Source organism: Mizuhopecten yessoensis, unplaced genomic scaffold (assembly GCF_002113885.1).
Source record: "Mizuhopecten yessoensis strain PY_sf001 unplaced genomic scaffold, ASM211388v2 scaffold1311, whole genome shotgun sequence".
Classification (NCBI taxonomy): Eukaryota; Metazoa; Mollusca; class Bivalvia; order Pectinida; family Pectinidae; genus Mizuhopecten; species Mizuhopecten yessoensis.
Window position 1 is genome coordinate 30,553 of NW_018403983.1, and position 18,669 is coordinate 49,221.

The 18,669-nt window shown below is 37.3% G+C and overlaps 1 protein-coding gene across 1 annotated transcript in view; it reads left to right on the top strand.

The window, feature by feature from the left end:
• LOC110458927 (echinoderm microtubule-associated protein-like 1) overlaps positions 1–18,669 on the top strand; it is a 52,983-nt gene that overhangs the window by 3,909 nt on the left and 30,405 nt on the right. Inside the window, exons 2-16 of the mRNA XM_021510909.1 lie at positions 2,841–2,978; positions 4,083–4,179; positions 4,662–4,825; positions 5,259–5,379; positions 5,976–6,178; positions 6,942–7,039; positions 7,439–7,613; positions 7,909–8,287; positions 10,173–10,244; positions 11,509–11,616; positions 12,359–12,521; positions 13,101–13,250; positions 13,897–13,963; positions 14,906–15,010; positions 15,849–15,935. Of these exons, the coding sequence (XP_021366584.1) occupies positions 2,841–2,978; positions 4,083–4,179; positions 4,662–4,825; positions 5,259–5,379; positions 5,976–6,178; positions 6,942–7,039; positions 7,439–7,613; positions 7,909–8,287; positions 10,173–10,244; positions 11,509–11,616; positions 12,359–12,521; positions 13,101–13,250; positions 13,897–13,963; positions 14,906–15,010; positions 15,849–15,935 (2,127 nt within the window). The remainder of the gene's footprint in view (positions 1–2,840; positions 2,979–4,082; positions 4,180–4,661; positions 4,826–5,258; positions 5,380–5,975; positions 6,179–6,941; positions 7,040–7,438; positions 7,614–7,908; positions 8,288–10,172; positions 10,245–11,508; positions 11,617–12,358; positions 12,522–13,100; positions 13,251–13,896; positions 13,964–14,905; positions 15,011–15,848; positions 15,936–18,669) is intronic.

Consider the following 18,669-nt stretch of genomic DNA (forward strand, 5'->3'; position numbering starts at 1 on the left):
GAGTTCATCAATAAAAGTGGATTTTAACAGGGATTGTGTATAGTAGATTCAATTATAAGGATTAATTTGAATATATTTTTTCATGTTATGGAGTAAAATATAATTATGGAGTACCATTTTTGTTTTCTTGAGCGTTATTCATAAGTATGGAGTACTGGCTATTCCCCGTGTTGTGGATAATTTTGGAGTATGATTTATAAGATGTAATTTCCAATGAAACCATTATTGTCACAGAATCAGCTGGATGTATCCATGGAATATTGGACAAAGAAGAGGCTTATCATGTCAGCTTAACGTTGATCTCTGCAAGTCAAGTGTTAATGTTTGAACATTAATCATACATCATCCAACGGTTGTGAACCTAGTTTCCGGGACGTTATCTTCTTAGTGATAAACATTCACAAATCTAATGTTCGTTGAATAGCTCCAACCGGCAATTCTTGTATTTGTGAAGGAAACTGTCCGAACAGCAAAACCCCGATTTTCATCGAAACACTGTCAAAATGCTCATCATGAAATCCGATAACATCTACCCTTTTATATGAAAGGTATGTATGGTAAAACAGTATGTGTTATTAACCATCACCATATTTATTTAGAGAATAATTGGAGCCATTTAACATGGCAGTCAGGGGCCGCGGTGGCCGAGTGGTTGAGGCTTCTGGCATTCTGCTACCACTAGACCTCTACCACTGGGTCGCGGGTTCGAGACCTTTTTGGGGCAGTCGCCAGGTACTGGACGTAGTTCGGTGTTTTTTTCTCTGGGAACGAAACTCCGGCTATCCTCCACCACGAAAACCTGGCACGTCCTTAAATGACCATAGCTGTCAATATGACGTAAAACATAGAAAAACATACCAGTTATTTCTATGTCATGTAAGGGCGATTCAGTACATAAACAAAAACATATTAAGGTTTCCATAACGCCATACGCCTTGCTTGAACTGGTGTAGTCTCAATCACGTTCTCCTGACGTCCGATTCCTGGGCTACAAAGAGTTAATGATCTGTCGTGTTGGTGTCATACAGCTCCAATCATGTAGAAAACCTGTGCAAAGCTCTAAACTACTGCATTTAGATAATGTCACCGGCTTATTGATGGAAGTCTCAGTTGAACAGTTGATGGAAATGGTCCGGCATGTTCTGGTAGAGCGCGTCTGTTTGCCTTCCAAACCTTTTCAAAGAAATGGGATCATTAAAAAACATTGACCATTTAACACAATACTGTTCTATGTGTGTGTTGGCTGTGTAACTGTGTTTGTTTGTTCGTTACCTATGGCTCTGTAACCGGACCAGGTAAGGTGTAGTCGGCGTTAAATAAATGTCAATAGGAATCTACCAATGTCGCAATTAGGACGGATATCTGATCGAAAATCAACATAATATTTAGATAAGAAAGTTTGTTTGCATTACATGAGTAGTAGTGCCTTTATCAACAGAGTTGAATTATTCCAACTGTGTCTGCTGGCATTTTCAATTACGCGAAAGTAGCGTTAATCTGTATGTTGGAGTCCCGTTGACTTCCATCATTGTTGCTAACGATTTGTGACTTGTTAGAACAGACATGTGTGAAGTGGAACTGGGACAGCGATACCCCGATATAGAGCTAAGTACCGTGTGCAAATAGAAGAAAGGGTATCAGTCGAATTTGGAGGATGTTTTAGGAAGGTCGAACTTGTGGAAAGATATATCTTGTGGTGTAACCTTGCATGGAGCGAAGGGAACTTACTTGATCATCAGTGAGATAAAAGGAAACCTTTCGAACGTGTCGTTTGTTTATACTATAAATACAATATTGATTATCATACGAACTGTTAACACCAGATAGATTCTTGGGAATAATTGGCATCAGACAAGGATATGAAATATAACCATGACTTAATATCACTCCCGGACCCGAGTATGGATACTACCAGAGATATAATTTATAATGGTGTTTAGGTATGGAGAGGTACCTCTGACGTATACAGACGCGTCGACAAAATACTGTGGCCATAGTTAAAAGTGCAGGTGCTTTATTTCTAAACCTACTGGACAATAATTGTGAATCCGGTAAAAACCGAGAGCTTAAAAGTATCAGCATGGACATTACACTATGATAAATATACGTTGTTATCAATATTTATTTTTCATTTAAAACATGAAAGTTGACTAAGAGGATTAAAAACGAAAGGGATACGTGGATACTATCCACCATCATTCAAAGGACACGTATGCTAAAATAATGGAGGAGTCATTGTCATTGTTTAGTGGTACGTCTAAACTAAACAAGATCAAACCATCTCCGGATAGCCAATACAGGGTGTACGCCAAACCAAAATCTCAGAAACAGCCCAAAGTAAACCAAATAAGAGAAGTTCCGAATGGAAAAGGAAGTAACGGCCAGAACGAGGTTAAAGGGGAAATTAAACAGGATGCCGTTAAAACCGATGAAAAAGAAAAGGAGGTCGAAATACCGTCGTCGAATGGCGGGAAGGACTCTAATTTGCATCTGAAGCTGGAAGAAGTTACCGAGATGGATATCAATAAAAAATCACATGTAGGTTATAAAGTTGCATACAATGAATTTGTTAACGAAAAGTAACATTCCTATGGTGCAAAATCCAAAAACAAGCGTCGTAGTAAGTAATTAAATAGAGTCATGTGTTTACATTAAGGTAGCATTTTTTGCTTGTCTATTGTCTATATATTTCACTTTGTTAATCTCCATATTTATTTAATAAAGGAGCAGAAGTGAGTCCGAACTGTCTTTTGTCGCCGTTATTATTTGTTAATCGTCTATTTGACTTTTTCCATCTTGGCATATTTTGTATACATGAATATTATTCCATGTCTGTTTAGTACAGTTCCGGAAGTGACGCAAGTGATCCCGAAATGCCTGCAAATCAAAACGTTTCCGGTTCAGCGAGGTCTAGAGTGAAAAGCGCGCGATCAAACACGCCTTGGAAAAGAAACCAGCCAGACAATGTTGATGATAAGGTAATCAGTATTTCTCGATTTTTTTATCATACTTCATATTATTTTTTAATTCACATTATCTTGTTTCAGGATTAGAATATTTTTATGATTGTGTTAAATGCTACTTTACAAATTTGCCAAAACAATTCCTATTTTAGGCTGGCTAACATAAGTGAACCCATTTTTTCTGCGGGTAGCTTTATCCATTAGTACCTTTCAACATCAACACATCAACAACTAGCGAGATAAGTCATTTATGTTCGAAATCCAGTCAACACTGTTCTCTCAACTTGACAATTTCGATTTTTATAATCGTAAACACTACGGTTCTTGATAGTTATAACCTTCCCCCGCCTACACTGTTAACGTGTATTTTGACAGTCGTTTTCATCAGAATCAGGCCGGTTGTTTTATACCCCTGTATGATAGGGGACAAACAATAGGCCTGTTTTATCTTAATGCATGTCGCAAGAGGCGATATATATATAGGACACCTGTACAGACATTCCTATGTCGTGAGAGGCGACATGCATATAATAATAATAATAATACGAGGTTCTTATATACCGCTTTATCATCACCTAGTTCGTAGGTCGTCTCAAAGCGGTTCACAAATTATTATCCGTGGTTATAGGGCCTTTGCAACCAGCCAATATCTTTCTCAACTCCCTGGTAAGCATACAACCGGTGCTGCCATTTCGGCGTTCACAGCTAGCATTCTACAATTCAAGCGCTTCCCAACCACGTACTCATTAATAGCTGAATAGATTGGAACAAACGGAGTAAAGTATCTTGTTTAAAGATACAACATAGTGCCGTTACGTGACACTCGGAACCGCAATCCTTCGGTCACGAGCACCGTGTCCTACCACCAGACTACCGTGCCTCATATAGGACCCCTGCGCAGACAATTCTGATTTTATAGGAGACTGTAGACGGTTTCCAACGATATTGTGCTGCAATAGTTTCTTTTATCCCAAACATGCGCAGAATAATCGACAGTTTTTGTATTGAAACCGATGCCATTAAACTTTAAGACATATAATTTTGGCGAAAATGAAAGAACACCATCTTTCCGTTAAACACTTTCAATAAATGTCTGTAATTTTTGTTTTGTTACCACAGGATACAAGGAGGAATGTCCGAACAACGGATAAAAAGGGTAGAAAGACTCCGAAGGCCACAGAAATTGTTGAAACACCCAACACATTTAAGAGAGAGCGTAAGTGTGATCGGAACTCCTCTAACACCTTTAAGTTCGCAGTATACTTACGAGTGGTATTTATTAAGACGTTTTCTTTACAGACTTTACTGTAATTGGAATACAATACAAATTGAGTATTAAAAGTTATAAAACTCCTAGTATACTCAAATATTACATGTTTTAAGGTGTTTTGATAAATAGCTCGTCAACAAGTTGTCATTACAAAATATGGGATAAGAAGTTTCCATACTCTACCACATATTAGCCTATGGGCATCCAGTCCCTCGTACAGGTTGATAGGTGACTGAAACCTCAACATATAACGACAAATAAGCATGACATATAAGCATTATTTAAAAGTCTTTCCTAAATATCAGAAATGGAACACTTACATTTTCGTCGGAAGCTAAAATGTTCTAAGTAAGGAATTTTCATTCTTTGCGCATTTGTGTCTAGACTGACGCGATTTCTTTCTTATTTAAATGTGTGCTGTATTGTAGCGATACAGGACGTGAATGATCCTGAGGAGAAAGCGCTACAATACATAGCCGAACACCTCCGGGATTACAGCCGACAGCGCCTTCGGGCGGTACACATGAGTCTCCGTCACTACAGTAACGTAGAACTGAGAGTGTCACAGAAGGACCTCGGTCAGGCATTTCAGGTAGGTCAAAGGTCACGTAAAATGGCTAGGAATACCGGTTTAGGTGCCCTGGTATGCAAATCAGAACAAAACTGTGTAGCAGTTTGTAGCCTGGAAGATCTAGTTTAAATTGGGACATTTCAGATCGAACAATTCAGTTCCTTGGAAATTGTCACAATAACATACATTAATCTCGTGTAATCACCTGATCTTTTACCTCAAGTTTAAGTGCCGTCTTTACTTAAAAAACCTTGAAATAGCTTCGTTTGCTTTTCGAGTTGACGTTTATCTTTTATCTTTCCGTTTATTTGATTTGATTTCATTTTACATGTTACATGTTGTGTCTACTTTCACAAGCCCTTAATACTACTTCTGTGTTGATGGCCCGTTAAAAATTCAATGATTAATTTTACCAATAAGACATTTGCATTTCGACTGTGTGTGATTACGACAGGAGAACCACGTGAAGCTGTCTAACAGAGTGGTACAGATCCTACTGGGGAGATTCGAGGACCAGCAGGGCGTTGACTTTGAGAAGATGTATAGATACATGACGGAGGCACATACTCGTTCAGGTAATGGCCAATAGAATCGCCCTCAAGGCTGGCTCGTCTATGATTTCAAATTACCAGGTCAGTAGTGGTTAAGGTCAACTCTCCGCCTACCTTTTTTGTTTTAAAAAATTAAAGGGGCGTTTTATAGTATGTAGAGCGTCCGTTCGTAAACACTGTTGCTTAAATATCGTACTTTTTATGAATTTTTATATACTTGTACACAATACAACGACTGAGTCTAGGTTTGAACATGAGCAAATCTGCATACAATTAACTTGCATACTGTGATCAGTTGACAGTTTCTAAATTATAGCTTTCCAAATATAACCGGATTCTGATAAAACTTGGTTTATATTTATTTTATACAATGACAAAGGCTGAGCTAAAGGTGAGCAAAACCTGGCCGTAATTTTTTAGCATACTACTATCTGATTTGCTGACGGTTCCGCATACTAACGTATTTAACTATGACAGGACATTGATGAGACCTGGTCAGTGTTTACAATTTATCTAATAGTGAAATCTGTATGAACTATGGTTATTTGTTTTGACATCCAAGCCATATCACAACCCGACTGGACCGTTTCTAAAATAAATACTCTGTTTTACATTACCAGGCAGGGACAGTGTGATGGCGTTACAAAGCAGGAACGACATGATCCCCAGACCGGAAATGACCCCGGAAGAGAAGGACAATGACATTTTGGCGCGGTTAGAGGACCTACTCGTGCGCAGTAATACCTTTTTTGACCTTCCTGAGCTACGGGAGGCCTTCCAATACAAGGACCGCGATAAGACTGGCCGGGTCGACAAGACTGAGGTCAGTTCTAATAATGTTAGGGTTCATTGCCAAAGCCGGTCGTAGGTAAAGCAGTGTACTAATTCGCTAGAGTCACTGCTATACTCACGACACACGCAAAGCTGAACGTCAAGCAGAAAGCATTAGTAAATACCAATTTTAGGACATTGATTTGTGTTGTTTAGGATACATTAACGTCAAATCGAGTTATTGCAAAAAACGACATTCTTGTCCAAATACGTGGCGATAGGACACGGAAGAAGTGAGACAAAAAGAGAGAACCAAATATGTCCAATGCTGCAATAGGTTTAGTATTCAGTATGTGTACTTTAGTCGTTTTCGTTTTCCCCGGTAGAAGGCACAAAAGTAAAACCTGTGAACTGAACAGAAATCGTCAGCTGCAGCATGTACTGGGTTTATCCTATTCTCCCACAACTACTATAGGTTTTATCACTCCGAACTCATAGGATAAACTTTCCAGGTGTTTGTAAACATTTTTGGTTCACCACTAGTTGTAAACACTCTGGACGCGATTTCATTAGTTAACCTTCTTGTATGCTAATGTTGTAATCGCGATTGTAGCAAAACATCCATCTATGTAGTTGTTACGGCACTTTGATATCCGGTATACCGGATGTCCTTTATTTGGGGGCGGGGTTAGGGGTAGCAAATCCGGGAAAAGGAGGCTTGGTTATTTAGTCCGTTCTATAGTGCTACCTTTAATCATTGCATCACTTACCTAAGTACACCAATATAACGATAATCACGTGATCTGTTGATGTAGATGTTTGACATCTGTGGGCGTAGGAACGTGCCTGTGTATGGTGCTCTACTGAAGGCACTGGTCAGACGATGTGATGGTGATAACAACGGCAGGGTCAGGTATGTCCACTAGCAATAGTGTCACTACTGGTCGTGGGTGGCATGTACAATACTGTTATAGTCTTGCTTGTACAACAACAATAGTGTCACTACTGGTCAAGCGCTGTGATGGGAGCAACAAGGTCAGGATAGGGTGTGTGTATTAGCAATATGCTTAATAGTTGTCAAGCGGTGTGATCGGAACAACATCTTCCACTTATCTTATAAAACTTGAGCAGTCCTCGTATGATGAGTTGCCCAAGATACATCCTAGTATTCTGAACTTGAAAGAGTTTATATGATGTAGATATATATATTATTTCATATAACATACATATGTTGTGAGTAAAAGCCTTTGAATTATAAACACTAGTAATACATATGTTTCATGAAGTAACATATTGCACGTTCGAATTTAAGCTGGCCTGAGTTCCTAAGCTTCCTGGAGAAGGCACAGGAAACAGCATGGAAGAAACATCCGGAAATGGCCGAGTTACCAGAACAGGCAAAAAAAGCCCGGATCCAAGCCGACCCCATTGTCGAGCTGTCAGAGGAGACGAAGTCAAAACTCATCGGCAAGCTTTTAAGTAAAAAGGTGACAAGAATTTTGTTCATGACAATGCTTGTTTTTCAACTACCGCAGTCTCAAATGTTTTCTCGTCCTCGAATCAATTTTATAATTCAATGGGCTCAATTTTCTATTTTCGAGACAATGCTGATTTGATTTCTTATTATATACTATTTTATAATACCATATATTTTGAGAAATCAGTTAAATTGTTCCAGGTGCGCCCAGCCTTCCATTCATTAGTCCAATACCTGTACGTTTTAAGAGTATACGTTTTATTCTTGTATATATTCTATTAAAAACGTATACATTTGTTTTAAAGGCATCCCTTTCTAAAGTCCGAAATGCAAAAAAGAAGGAGGAAACTCCAAATGAAGCAGCGAAAGACAATGACAAAAAACCGGAAAAAAATCAGGAACCTTTATCGGGAGAACCGGTTAAAAAAGAAGAAAAGGTTCAACCTGATGCCCAATTAGCAAATAATTCCAAGCCGGTGAAGACAGAAGAGGTGTCCCGACCAAATTCCAAAGAGGGAAACCTTCCGAACAGTAAAAAAGATGTTCCACAAAGCGAAACCAAGCAGGAAGACGTCGACAAACCGGAAATAGCTAAACAACCGAAAAATGACAACACGGACAAAACCGAAGATAAACCGGCTATAGAGTCGAGTGAGGCAGCGAAGTCCCTGAAACACACAGAGAGTAAGTTTTAGTTATTTCAAGTCTACTTTATTACACAAATATCTGAATGGTCCTGTTGTATTATTTCAATCTCAAAATAAATCTAGCTAGAGGCGCACGTGCTCTTCACTGTTTATGCTTGTGGTGTAATTGTGTCACACGCACAAAGTTTCCACATGTTCTTTGTCTTGAAACATTTGTAGACATTTTCTAATATTTAGCTCTGACTATATATTTTACAGGTATATCCATATACATGTGTATTTTATTTAGAAATCTTACATATAAGCATTGAAATGAGCTATTATCTTACATCTGTAGTATACTTTCATACCTGTTTCGCATGATTGTGTTCTTCTGATTATACATCTTTATCTGCTATTATATATGTTTACACATTTGGCAGTCAGGGGAGTTGTCCTTCCTTACATTCTCAAGTGTATGGAACGACTACATTATATATAATTGAATTGGATGTGGTTCTTTAAACGAAGGAACACTTAAATAATAAGTGTAATATTTTGTTTCTGATATGCAGAAAAGAGTGCAGGTCGAAAATCAAACATATAAACAAAACGGTGAAAACCATTCTTCATTTCGCCCCTGAAGCATCAGCAGCCTGAACCGCCAGTGGCAGGTGACTGAATGTGGGGTAATCGTTGAGGAGTAAGGTATTACTAATAAGTACTGGTTGAGGAGTAATGTATGATTGTGGGTAAAGGGTTAAGGAATAAAGAATGGGTTGAGGAGTTAGTTACAAATGTGGAGTATGAGTGATTGATTGATGAGGCTTGACGTCCGTATTCTGGTTATAACCGAGCCTAGGACAAGCATGTGTGGTAATGTTTGATGATCAAGGTATGGATGTGGGGTAATTGTGGAAGAGTGAGATAAAAAGGGCAAATGGTAAGACATGACAATAATTGGTGTCCTGACTACAAAACATGGTTTTGAGAGAGACAGAAAGGATGAGACCAGAGGCTATGCGAAATAGCAAAAAAAACGACATAAGGCTGATATTGAGGACATTTTAACTGGCTCGAATTTTACTGTCGGGTACAATGTAGGGTAGGGGCTAGGGAAAGGTTTCGTCCATTATAGGGTTAAGCCTGGGCCTTGCATATGGATTGGCGGATATGTGCTGCCACTGAGAGAATGTGAAACGATAGGCTATAAGGAGAGTATTTTGGTGTAAATGGGTCAGGGTCGAGTGTAGGACATTGACTGAAATAGATTCCATATCAATTGCTCTTGATATTTTATGTAGGAGTGTGGGATTGATTATAAACTCTATTTATTTCACAACAATTAACAAGTTATTTCAACTTATATTAATCACTCTTGTTGGCCCGGATGTTAGCACGCGGGGGGTATTGTTGTGGGAGGAAAACGGAGTATCTGGAGGAAACCCACGTGGTCGGGCAGGTGACCCCATACCTTTGTGGGATTAATTGTACATGGTGCTTAGTTTAGGATGGTCTCGAAGTGAATCAGGGCCTGACTTTCAGACACAATGAGGACGAATGGGTCACAGACTTGATGTGAAGCACCGTAAATAGCGGTAACATGGGACGCCGTATTGTTGGGTAGAGTGGTGGGATGTGAATCAGAGTATACGTATTTAGCTGGAGCGAGGGTGCTAGAACATGGGACGCCGTATCGGTGGGTAGAGTGGTGGGATGTGAATCAGAGTATACGTATTTAGCTAGAGCGAGGGTGCTACAAGGTTATGGCTTGAGTTGAAATCGGGATATTGGGTCGTGGAGTCGGGTTATATTCAGGGTTTGGGTAATCGATGATTACGAGTATGTTGTTACCACTTCTGAATCCCACATCTCTCTGTTAGTATGTAACTGTCTTAGTCTATACGCATGCTCTTCCTTCCACACTGACCGACTCTGTTTAGACATGCGCAAGATGAAGGGACTGGTGAAGACATCTTCCGGATTCATTCATTCCGTCAGGTCGTTTATATCAGGTATGACGTCACAGGGTGACGTGTGTAAGGTGTGATGTCACGTGATATATCCCGTTATGTTTACATATCCCAAACGATTTCTTATTTTTTATTTCATTTGTTTGTTGTCATTTACCTTTCATTTTTGTATTTCCCTATTTTAATTATTAATATTTACGATGTTTTGGAGATTTATTTTTTCAGTGTGAATTTTTCCATTACGTATGGAGTTATATATCTATTTTTTACAGATTGAACCATGAAACTTTGTACCTCCTTTCGTTTCTTTCGCAGACTGGAAACATTTTTTTTTCTCCAGAAAACAGATATCTCATAATGTATATATATATATATATTCCAGATGTCATCATATACAAATGTTCATATACAGCATTATGTTAACAATTTTATATTTTGGCAAACCAAATACCAATTCATTTGTTCTAAGGACAGAACCAGGGGTTGTCAAGTGTAAAATGCAGTATTATCAAATATAGTTTTGATCTTGTTTAAACTGACATCACATGGCAAGAAAAATTATATGAAATCTATAAATATTGGATTCAATGTAATAAACGTTTCCAATATGTTCTCGTTAATGTTTTTATTTACTTCGATTTATTAGCTGTAATTTTCCATATTTTTTAAGATTAGACCTTGATTAAAGGCGAAACAGCGAGAAATTCGAGTCATAAATGTTTGATGTATTATCAGTAGTGTTATATAAAGAGAACAATCCGGACTTTACCGTAAGTTCACATTATCAATGAATTATTTGAAGTTTGATTTATGGAAGTTAGACTGTAACAACACGTCGGATATGTAATTAAACTGTGTTGACTTTGTGCAAAAACGTAATGCAAAATATCCTAACACGAAAACACATATGTCTTAGAGTCATATTGAATGCAGTGAAGTGTTACATTTTTGCTGTCTACTTTTCATAATTAAGGAGTTTTAGCACCTGCCCATCTCTTTCAGCAATAGTTTAGATTATTTGGGTTTCCAATATTTTGACCCCTAGCATCACTGACAAGTCCTAGAAGGACGAAACAGCTGTATGAGGAAGTGTAATTCAGTTCTTGTTTGCTAGATCTATTACCAAATTGTACAATCACAGTCACGTGAGTTACATTCATCTTCAAATACATGTTTATAGATAACAATGTATCCGTGGAATACGAAAGTTTTATTTACATGGTAAGGTATAGTGATAGGATGTAATACAAAGTCAGCTTATAATTTTAAGCGTTATTATTACTAATTTCATGAATATTTGCTAAAGGTAAAAAGAAGTTGGAGGTGGAAGCTAAAGCAGAACCTGTTGAAGAGGACAGGAAGTCTGGCGAGAATACATCCAAACAGGCTGACAACTCTACAAACGACACGAAACGTGAAGTATCTTAATGAATGCAGTTCTAAATGTAACCCTCTACTGTCAAAACGTAGAAAAATACCGATGTGTCTACAACATTGTAGTTCGAACTCGAAATAGATAAAACAGGGGACAACATATCTCATTATACACAATTTACATGGTGATCCTTGCAGAAGTATATACAGAGTAAGACCAGGTGTTCCAGAATGGTAAGCGTCTTCTGCTTCATGAGCGACACCCGATTTAGGTCAAAGTGTTACTTGCCGGTAAAAATTTATCTACTCAGATGACATACGCTTTGGTCACATGACCTAAAAGTTGTATATAGGAATTTAGATGAGCTTTTATTTTAAAATAGATTCGTGGAACGAGGCTAACAATTGCACGTGTAAACTCAACATGGGACAAATTAAATGATAAGAAACTTTTATAAATTTCGTCTGAAATGGAAACGAATTGACGAATCTATTTGTCATGTTATCGACAACATTAGCGCGTTTTGCATTAAACACGCTTTTGCATGTCTAAATAAAGATTACAATGTTGCTATCTTTTTATGTTTATTATCTTCAGAATGCCGTCTACCGCATTTTCAGATCAGTTAAATGGTTAAAAGATGTATTCAGCATTCTCCAGATAAACACAGCAATAACTACACGTCAACTTGCTTCCTGCCAGTTCACCATTTCATCTTTAACACTTAAACAGGTTTTTTTTCTTTAAGCATTTTTAACAGGACTGAATTCTATATTTTCAGAAGAGGACAAAAGTAGGGTTGTGAAGGAGAAGGAGGAGGAAGATGGTGGAATGCTATGCATCAAGCTCGGGGAGCAGACGATTAAACTGCTTAAGCCGGCTAACTATGATAAGGACGAGGCAACCCTAGACCCACCTCAGGAAAGACTGGCCCTGGAATGGGTGTAAGTGATTACACGATAATTTGTTTACTTAATTAATCGGTCGAACTTTATTCTTACATTTTCTTTCCTGTTGGGGACACTAATGATAGACTATTTATAATGGCTATATGTTGTAGACAGGTGAATCTTTAACCAACGGTAGTGTTTAACTGTTAAACAGGGATTGGCATTATGGTATTTTGCGAAGTGGTAGATTTTTAAGTTAATCCGCGTGTGATCTGTCTTCTTGTGCCCAGTAAAAGAAGAATAATCACTTGTCTTATCCATCTGTGACAGAGAATAAAGTCAAACAAATGATATAAGACGGTTAACACACCATGGAGTCCAGGCAATATTCACGGGGACAATGTCAGCAATAGGGACGACGGATTTAATGTTGAAGTGGAAAACAAGCGTGTAAGAGGTTTCTGAAAGATTAAGTTGTCTGTATATTAATTTCCCTGTCTAAAAAGGAATGGCCCCTAAATCTTCAAATGGTCTTTATTCAAATCATACACCGCATCTGCAGTTTATAAGTAATTGACTGTACATGACTCAATTTAAAAAAAAATGTTATTTTAACGATATATTTTTGTTTAGATACGGTTACCGTGGTAACGACTGCCGGTCCAATATCCACGTTCTCGGAAATGATGACGTAGTGTACTTTGTGTCTAAGATCGCCGTGCTGTACGACCGGACCAGTCACAGACAGCGACACTACCGGGAACACACCGAGGATATTAAATGGTACGAGGAAGCTGATTGGTTAAATTCCCTTTATTCCCATGATGTGTTAATGACATGCATGTTATTGTCAATGAACCCTATAGTCCCCGAATACTAAAGCATCGTGTGACTATTTAGAAGCGACCATATTTTGTTCACTATATAATGTGTTGATAGAGGAAAACAATAATATATTTACACTGCAAAAGATTTATTTCAATGGTTGACAAAGAAACTATACACATTTGATTATGATTAAAATTGTCAATTTTGGACAGTATTTTAGAATTTAACATATGATTTTTTTAAATACTTACGTTAAAATTGTATCATAAAAATAATGACTTGTTTCAGTTTGTCATTTCTTTCATGTCAAACTACAAATATGATAAGTGTTAATTTTACCAATATTTCCCCCGTCAATAGCAAATTTCGAATAACCTTTTGAGCATATAATAATTTATAATAATATTTCATTCTTATTCCACTCTTCAAGCTTCAATTGCATTACTAGTATGGCCATACACACTCTTATTTAAAATTGGGTATAGTAAAGTAGTATTTGACAATATTGGCAAAATGTGGATAAAGTTTAGTTAATTGTGATATTGTGTCCGTCTCGTTCCGTGATGTTGTTCTAAAACCATGTAATCGTTACATCACACAGTATTGCAGTACATTCCAACTTGTCAGTGGTCGCCTCGGGACAGTATGCTGGGAAAGACAATATCAGTGTAAATATGAATTATATTTTCTTTTTATACCAATAATATAAATATGATTCTTTCTCCGTTGTGAAAGTTTAATATTATAATTGGATGAGGACTCAATTTCATATCATATGCATGTTAGTTTTAAACATACGCTTGTGGTAGAATGCTTTATGATCGTATTTGTAGTCAGTCTTACATTTAAAATATGATAGGTTTCGTTTATTACTATAGTGATTGGGGTTACTTAAGTTAAATACGATTAATTATATCTCATGTCTATATTTTTGTCACGTGCGTGTCTTAATTTTATTTTTCAAGAGTGTAGACAAAGAAAGTAGTTTTGCACAAGAGTGTAGACAAAGAAAGTAGTTTTCTTCATTACAAAGGTTTGCTGTCAGCTTGGTATTTAGTTAAGTAGTGACATGGCAAGGTTCATAATATACCCACGTTACTCAATATTAGTTAAAAAATTATAAGAACTCATTTCATTTTGTAAATTCATAAATCAAGGGGTTTTAGTTACATTCCTTTCTGCATCAGCAGTAGGTTAGACCCTAGCGACACCGATGAGTCATAGAAGGACGTAACAGCGGTATGACACAGCGTAACAATTGTTTGGAGTACTGTACCTAAAACCAAATTTAAAGGTACACTCACTTGTGTCTAGCGTTCATCTCCCAAGCACCACCAAACAACATTGATTGACCGTCAGGTTACATCACTACATTTGTTTTCATTGGAACTCTTCGACCACGTCTTGTGATCTTCGACTGGTTCCGGCGTTTTCCCAAATGCCATCAATGGCTCTGACTGTCTATTCTTGAAGAAAAGTTGATCTGTGACTAGGAGAAGTAAGACAAATATTACTTATGTTATCTGATGAAGAATTTCAATTAAGATTTTACAGAAAACTAGGGTTGATGTCTCCAGAAATCTTATTATCAATGTTGTTGATCATTTCAGGCCCACATCCGGGTATGGCGGGTAGACAGCCTACAGACGATGTGTGTGCTCGGGGAAGGCAGGTTCCAGAAAGCAGTCATGTCCCTGTCGTTCGCTAACGGACAGGTATATTGAACTTTCGAAAATATATTACACCGAAATATTCTCCACAAAGTGGTTTTTTTCTTAAATGTTGTTAAATATTCAATACGGTTCAGCTATTTTATGTGGTTCAGATATATTAATAATTTATTTTGTGTCTGCAATGGACAATAATTGTTCTAACGTTATAAACGAGAGTGGTGAGGTATTGGGATGGATATTTTCTTCGATGATTGTATTGTAATAAAAGGAAAACTTTTTTTATTGTCAGACAAAAGAAATGGCCGTTCAGTCGTGGTTTTCTCTCATGATCTATCTTAACCGACAGTTAATTATTTATTAGAATGGTATATATTTATTGCAAGCTGTATCATTTCAAGAATCTTAAAATCGTTAAAACATCAACCTCTCGTTAAGTTTTACCAAATCATCCTTACATTGTTGACTAAACCGACTTTTTTCGAGCCATGTAGATTTTGTTCACTCATTCAAGAGCAAAAACAAATCCATTTTACACTATTCTATAAATTGTGAGCAGCACACACTTATTGTATACAGAACCAAACAATAGTAGGATGTGTATGGTGAGTAGTCTCCCTTTACCTGTTGCTGTATTGTACCAACATGAGTGAAATAAAGGTTGTTCCCCTTTTGACGATATATTGAGCATTGAAGTCATGTGTGCCGAATACACTGCTGACTACATTTCTGTATCTGTAGGATTTCCGGGGAAAACTCAGCTCATTCCGGGATCACATTTGCCGTTACAATTATTCTTATTCGTAAAAGTTATGATCAAATTCTACTTGTGAACGATCATATAGAAGACAGCCGGTATGCAATATATTTTTGTCCGATTTAGGACGTGTTAGCAGCAATAGACAACAGCTTAGAGAAGAAACTAACTATATGGGATGTTGGATCAGGGACGCTGATCGGCGAGACAACGGTAAGACTAATTCTACAGTTGATATCGAAATTTATGAAATACAATAACGAACGACTAACCAATGGTCCCTAAAAAAGGTTCGTTCTGTCACCCTTGCTAAGAGGGTTAGTGTTATGGTTACTTGCTTGCTAAGAGGGTTAGTGTTATGGTTACTTGCTTGCCAAGAGGGTTAGTGTTATGGTTACTTGCTTGCTAAGAGGATTAGTGTTATGGTTACTTGCTTGCTAAGAGGGTTAGGGTTATGGTTACTTGCTTGCTAAGAGGGTTAGTGTTATGGTTACTTCCTTGCTAAGAGGGTTAAGGTTAGGTTTACTTGCTTGCAAAGAGGGTTAGGGATAGGGTTACTTGCTTATTAAGAGGGTTAGATTACCTCCTTGCTAAGAGGGTTAGGGTTAGGATTACTTGCTTGCTAACAGGGTTAGGTTACCTCCTTGCTAAGATGGTAAGGGTTAGGGTTACCTCCTCGCGAAGATGGTTAGGTTACCTCCTTGCTAAGAGGGTTAGGGTTATGGTTAATTGTTTACTAAGATGAGTAGGGTTAAGGTTACTTCCTTGCTAAGACAGTTAGGGTGAGGGTTTCTTCCCTGCTAAGAGGGTAAAGGTTACTTCCTTTCCCCCTACGTCCTGAATTGACCTCCGCTGTTAATAGGACGTTAAACAAAATAAAACCGAACCATCCTTTCCTCCTTATTCACTTACGTTATTGCCTTCTCTAATACTTGTCCCTGTAAGATCATGCACTGTTTGCCTTGTAAATTGACCGTTCTGTTCTGAATAATAAATTAAATCTAATTTTAATTCAGAAGGAAATTTGTAAATGACCATTTATAGCTTATTACAGACAGACGCTGTAGTAAACGTGTAGACAATAATCAGATTGACAAATAATAGGACAACTAGATAATGTGTAACAATGTCCGCCACTCCCTGTACTGTTCCTTTATCCATGTGTTATAATGTGTTTGATGTGCTTAAGAGATGTGACGTCAGAGTGAAGGTAGTATATAGTTATGTTTACTTGTTTATGTATCAATATAGTTTACAGACATGTAAGGAACTCAATAAGGCATGTCTTGTGTATAGCGGAAATGTATCGATCACATGTTAACTCTATATACGTCATAAGGAGTTCTTTATGCTATATATAATCAGATAATGACTGAATGGCGATGTCCATGCAGCTATGTTAACTCTTCAGACTTCCTCCGTGCTGTTAAACTTTCACTGTACAAGTCCATGACTTGTTCAGTGTCAAACTTTCGCTGGTCTGACAAGCATTCTGACTTTGAACTATTTAATAATTTCGTGTGTAGCCCGCTGCCATCCCGGTGTCAAACGTTCACGATATAACGTTTGATATGAAAACAAAATTGGGATGTTTATATTTATCGTTAGAACGCTTACTACCTTTAGTACTACCGTACCAACCGCTGCAGATCGTGATTTCCCGCTTTGTTCCCTGCGCAGGTGGTATTTAAGAAACCCAATTGCAAAATGTGCTATCATTATATTTTCTCTCTACTTCTAAGAAGTAGTTTGTTTCCTAACGCCTTGCTTGGCAATATTACCATTCATAAATGAATGAGGGACATGCTTAATTGTTTATTTTCAGAAACATTAGACAATAAACAATCTAGGTTCTAAGCTGTTAATAGGACGGTAAACACAATAGACTAAACCAAACACATATCGGAGTAAGAGACCCCTCCCACCCTCTCTCTCTGTCATTAAAGATTCAATGAAATGCATCTTAAGTTATCTAAACCTGTTGCCCATTGTTTTGGTATAAAAGAAATAAATTGAAATATATTGTTATGACATTTACATAATTTTTTTTTTTTTTTTTTTTTTAAAAAATGTTTTTAAATCTTTGTCCGATGCTATGGCTTTATTTAAAAGTAGTAAAATGTGTTTAACATGGACTCATTAATTCATTCTTGAACCTTTTTCTTTGTATATTTTGTGTTAACATAAACGTATACTAACAGATATAGAGAACGATCCGGTGGTTTAGTCATGGGTCACTGACATTTACGAGAACGTCCGGATTCAGTTCCCGTTTGTAACGTCATCGTTAACATTTTAGTCTTTGAATTGAAATTAAATAAAAGGACTCATGTCCGATATAAACTGAAACAAAACAGTATATCATATTTACACACGTGTAAATATAACCCACCAATGAAGTCTAGTATGACACTTTGCAGTTGTTGTCAGTTTCGCCTGTTTGAGTTTGTGGGAGAAGTTTTAGACTATAACACAAACTCATTGGAAATTAAAGCAACACACAAAATAAAAAAATGCATTTTTATGGTTGACTGTTAGCAGTTATTTAAATATGCGCAATAAATTATTGAATCAAATTTTGTATAACGGCAATTCCGCTCAACAAAAGTAAAACAAAATGCAAAAATTGAATAAAAATGTTTCGATTTGGAGAGTTGCACACATGACCCATGGCCCATAGCACGTTTGAATGTGTTCATGTTTTGCCTTTATTTAATTATTGTCGTGTAACTGACAACCTTACCTTTGGAAACAAGCCAGACATGGTCCCAACCATATCCCGTTGGCTTTGTCGAATTCACTTATTACCGTCTGTCACGTAGTGCTGTCTGTTACATTATAGATAATTCTATCAATATAAGAAATTACCCGACATTAATATAATAGACACTGATATTGATAGGATAAGGGATGCTCCGCTTGTGAACCGTGCATTCATGGTCAAAAA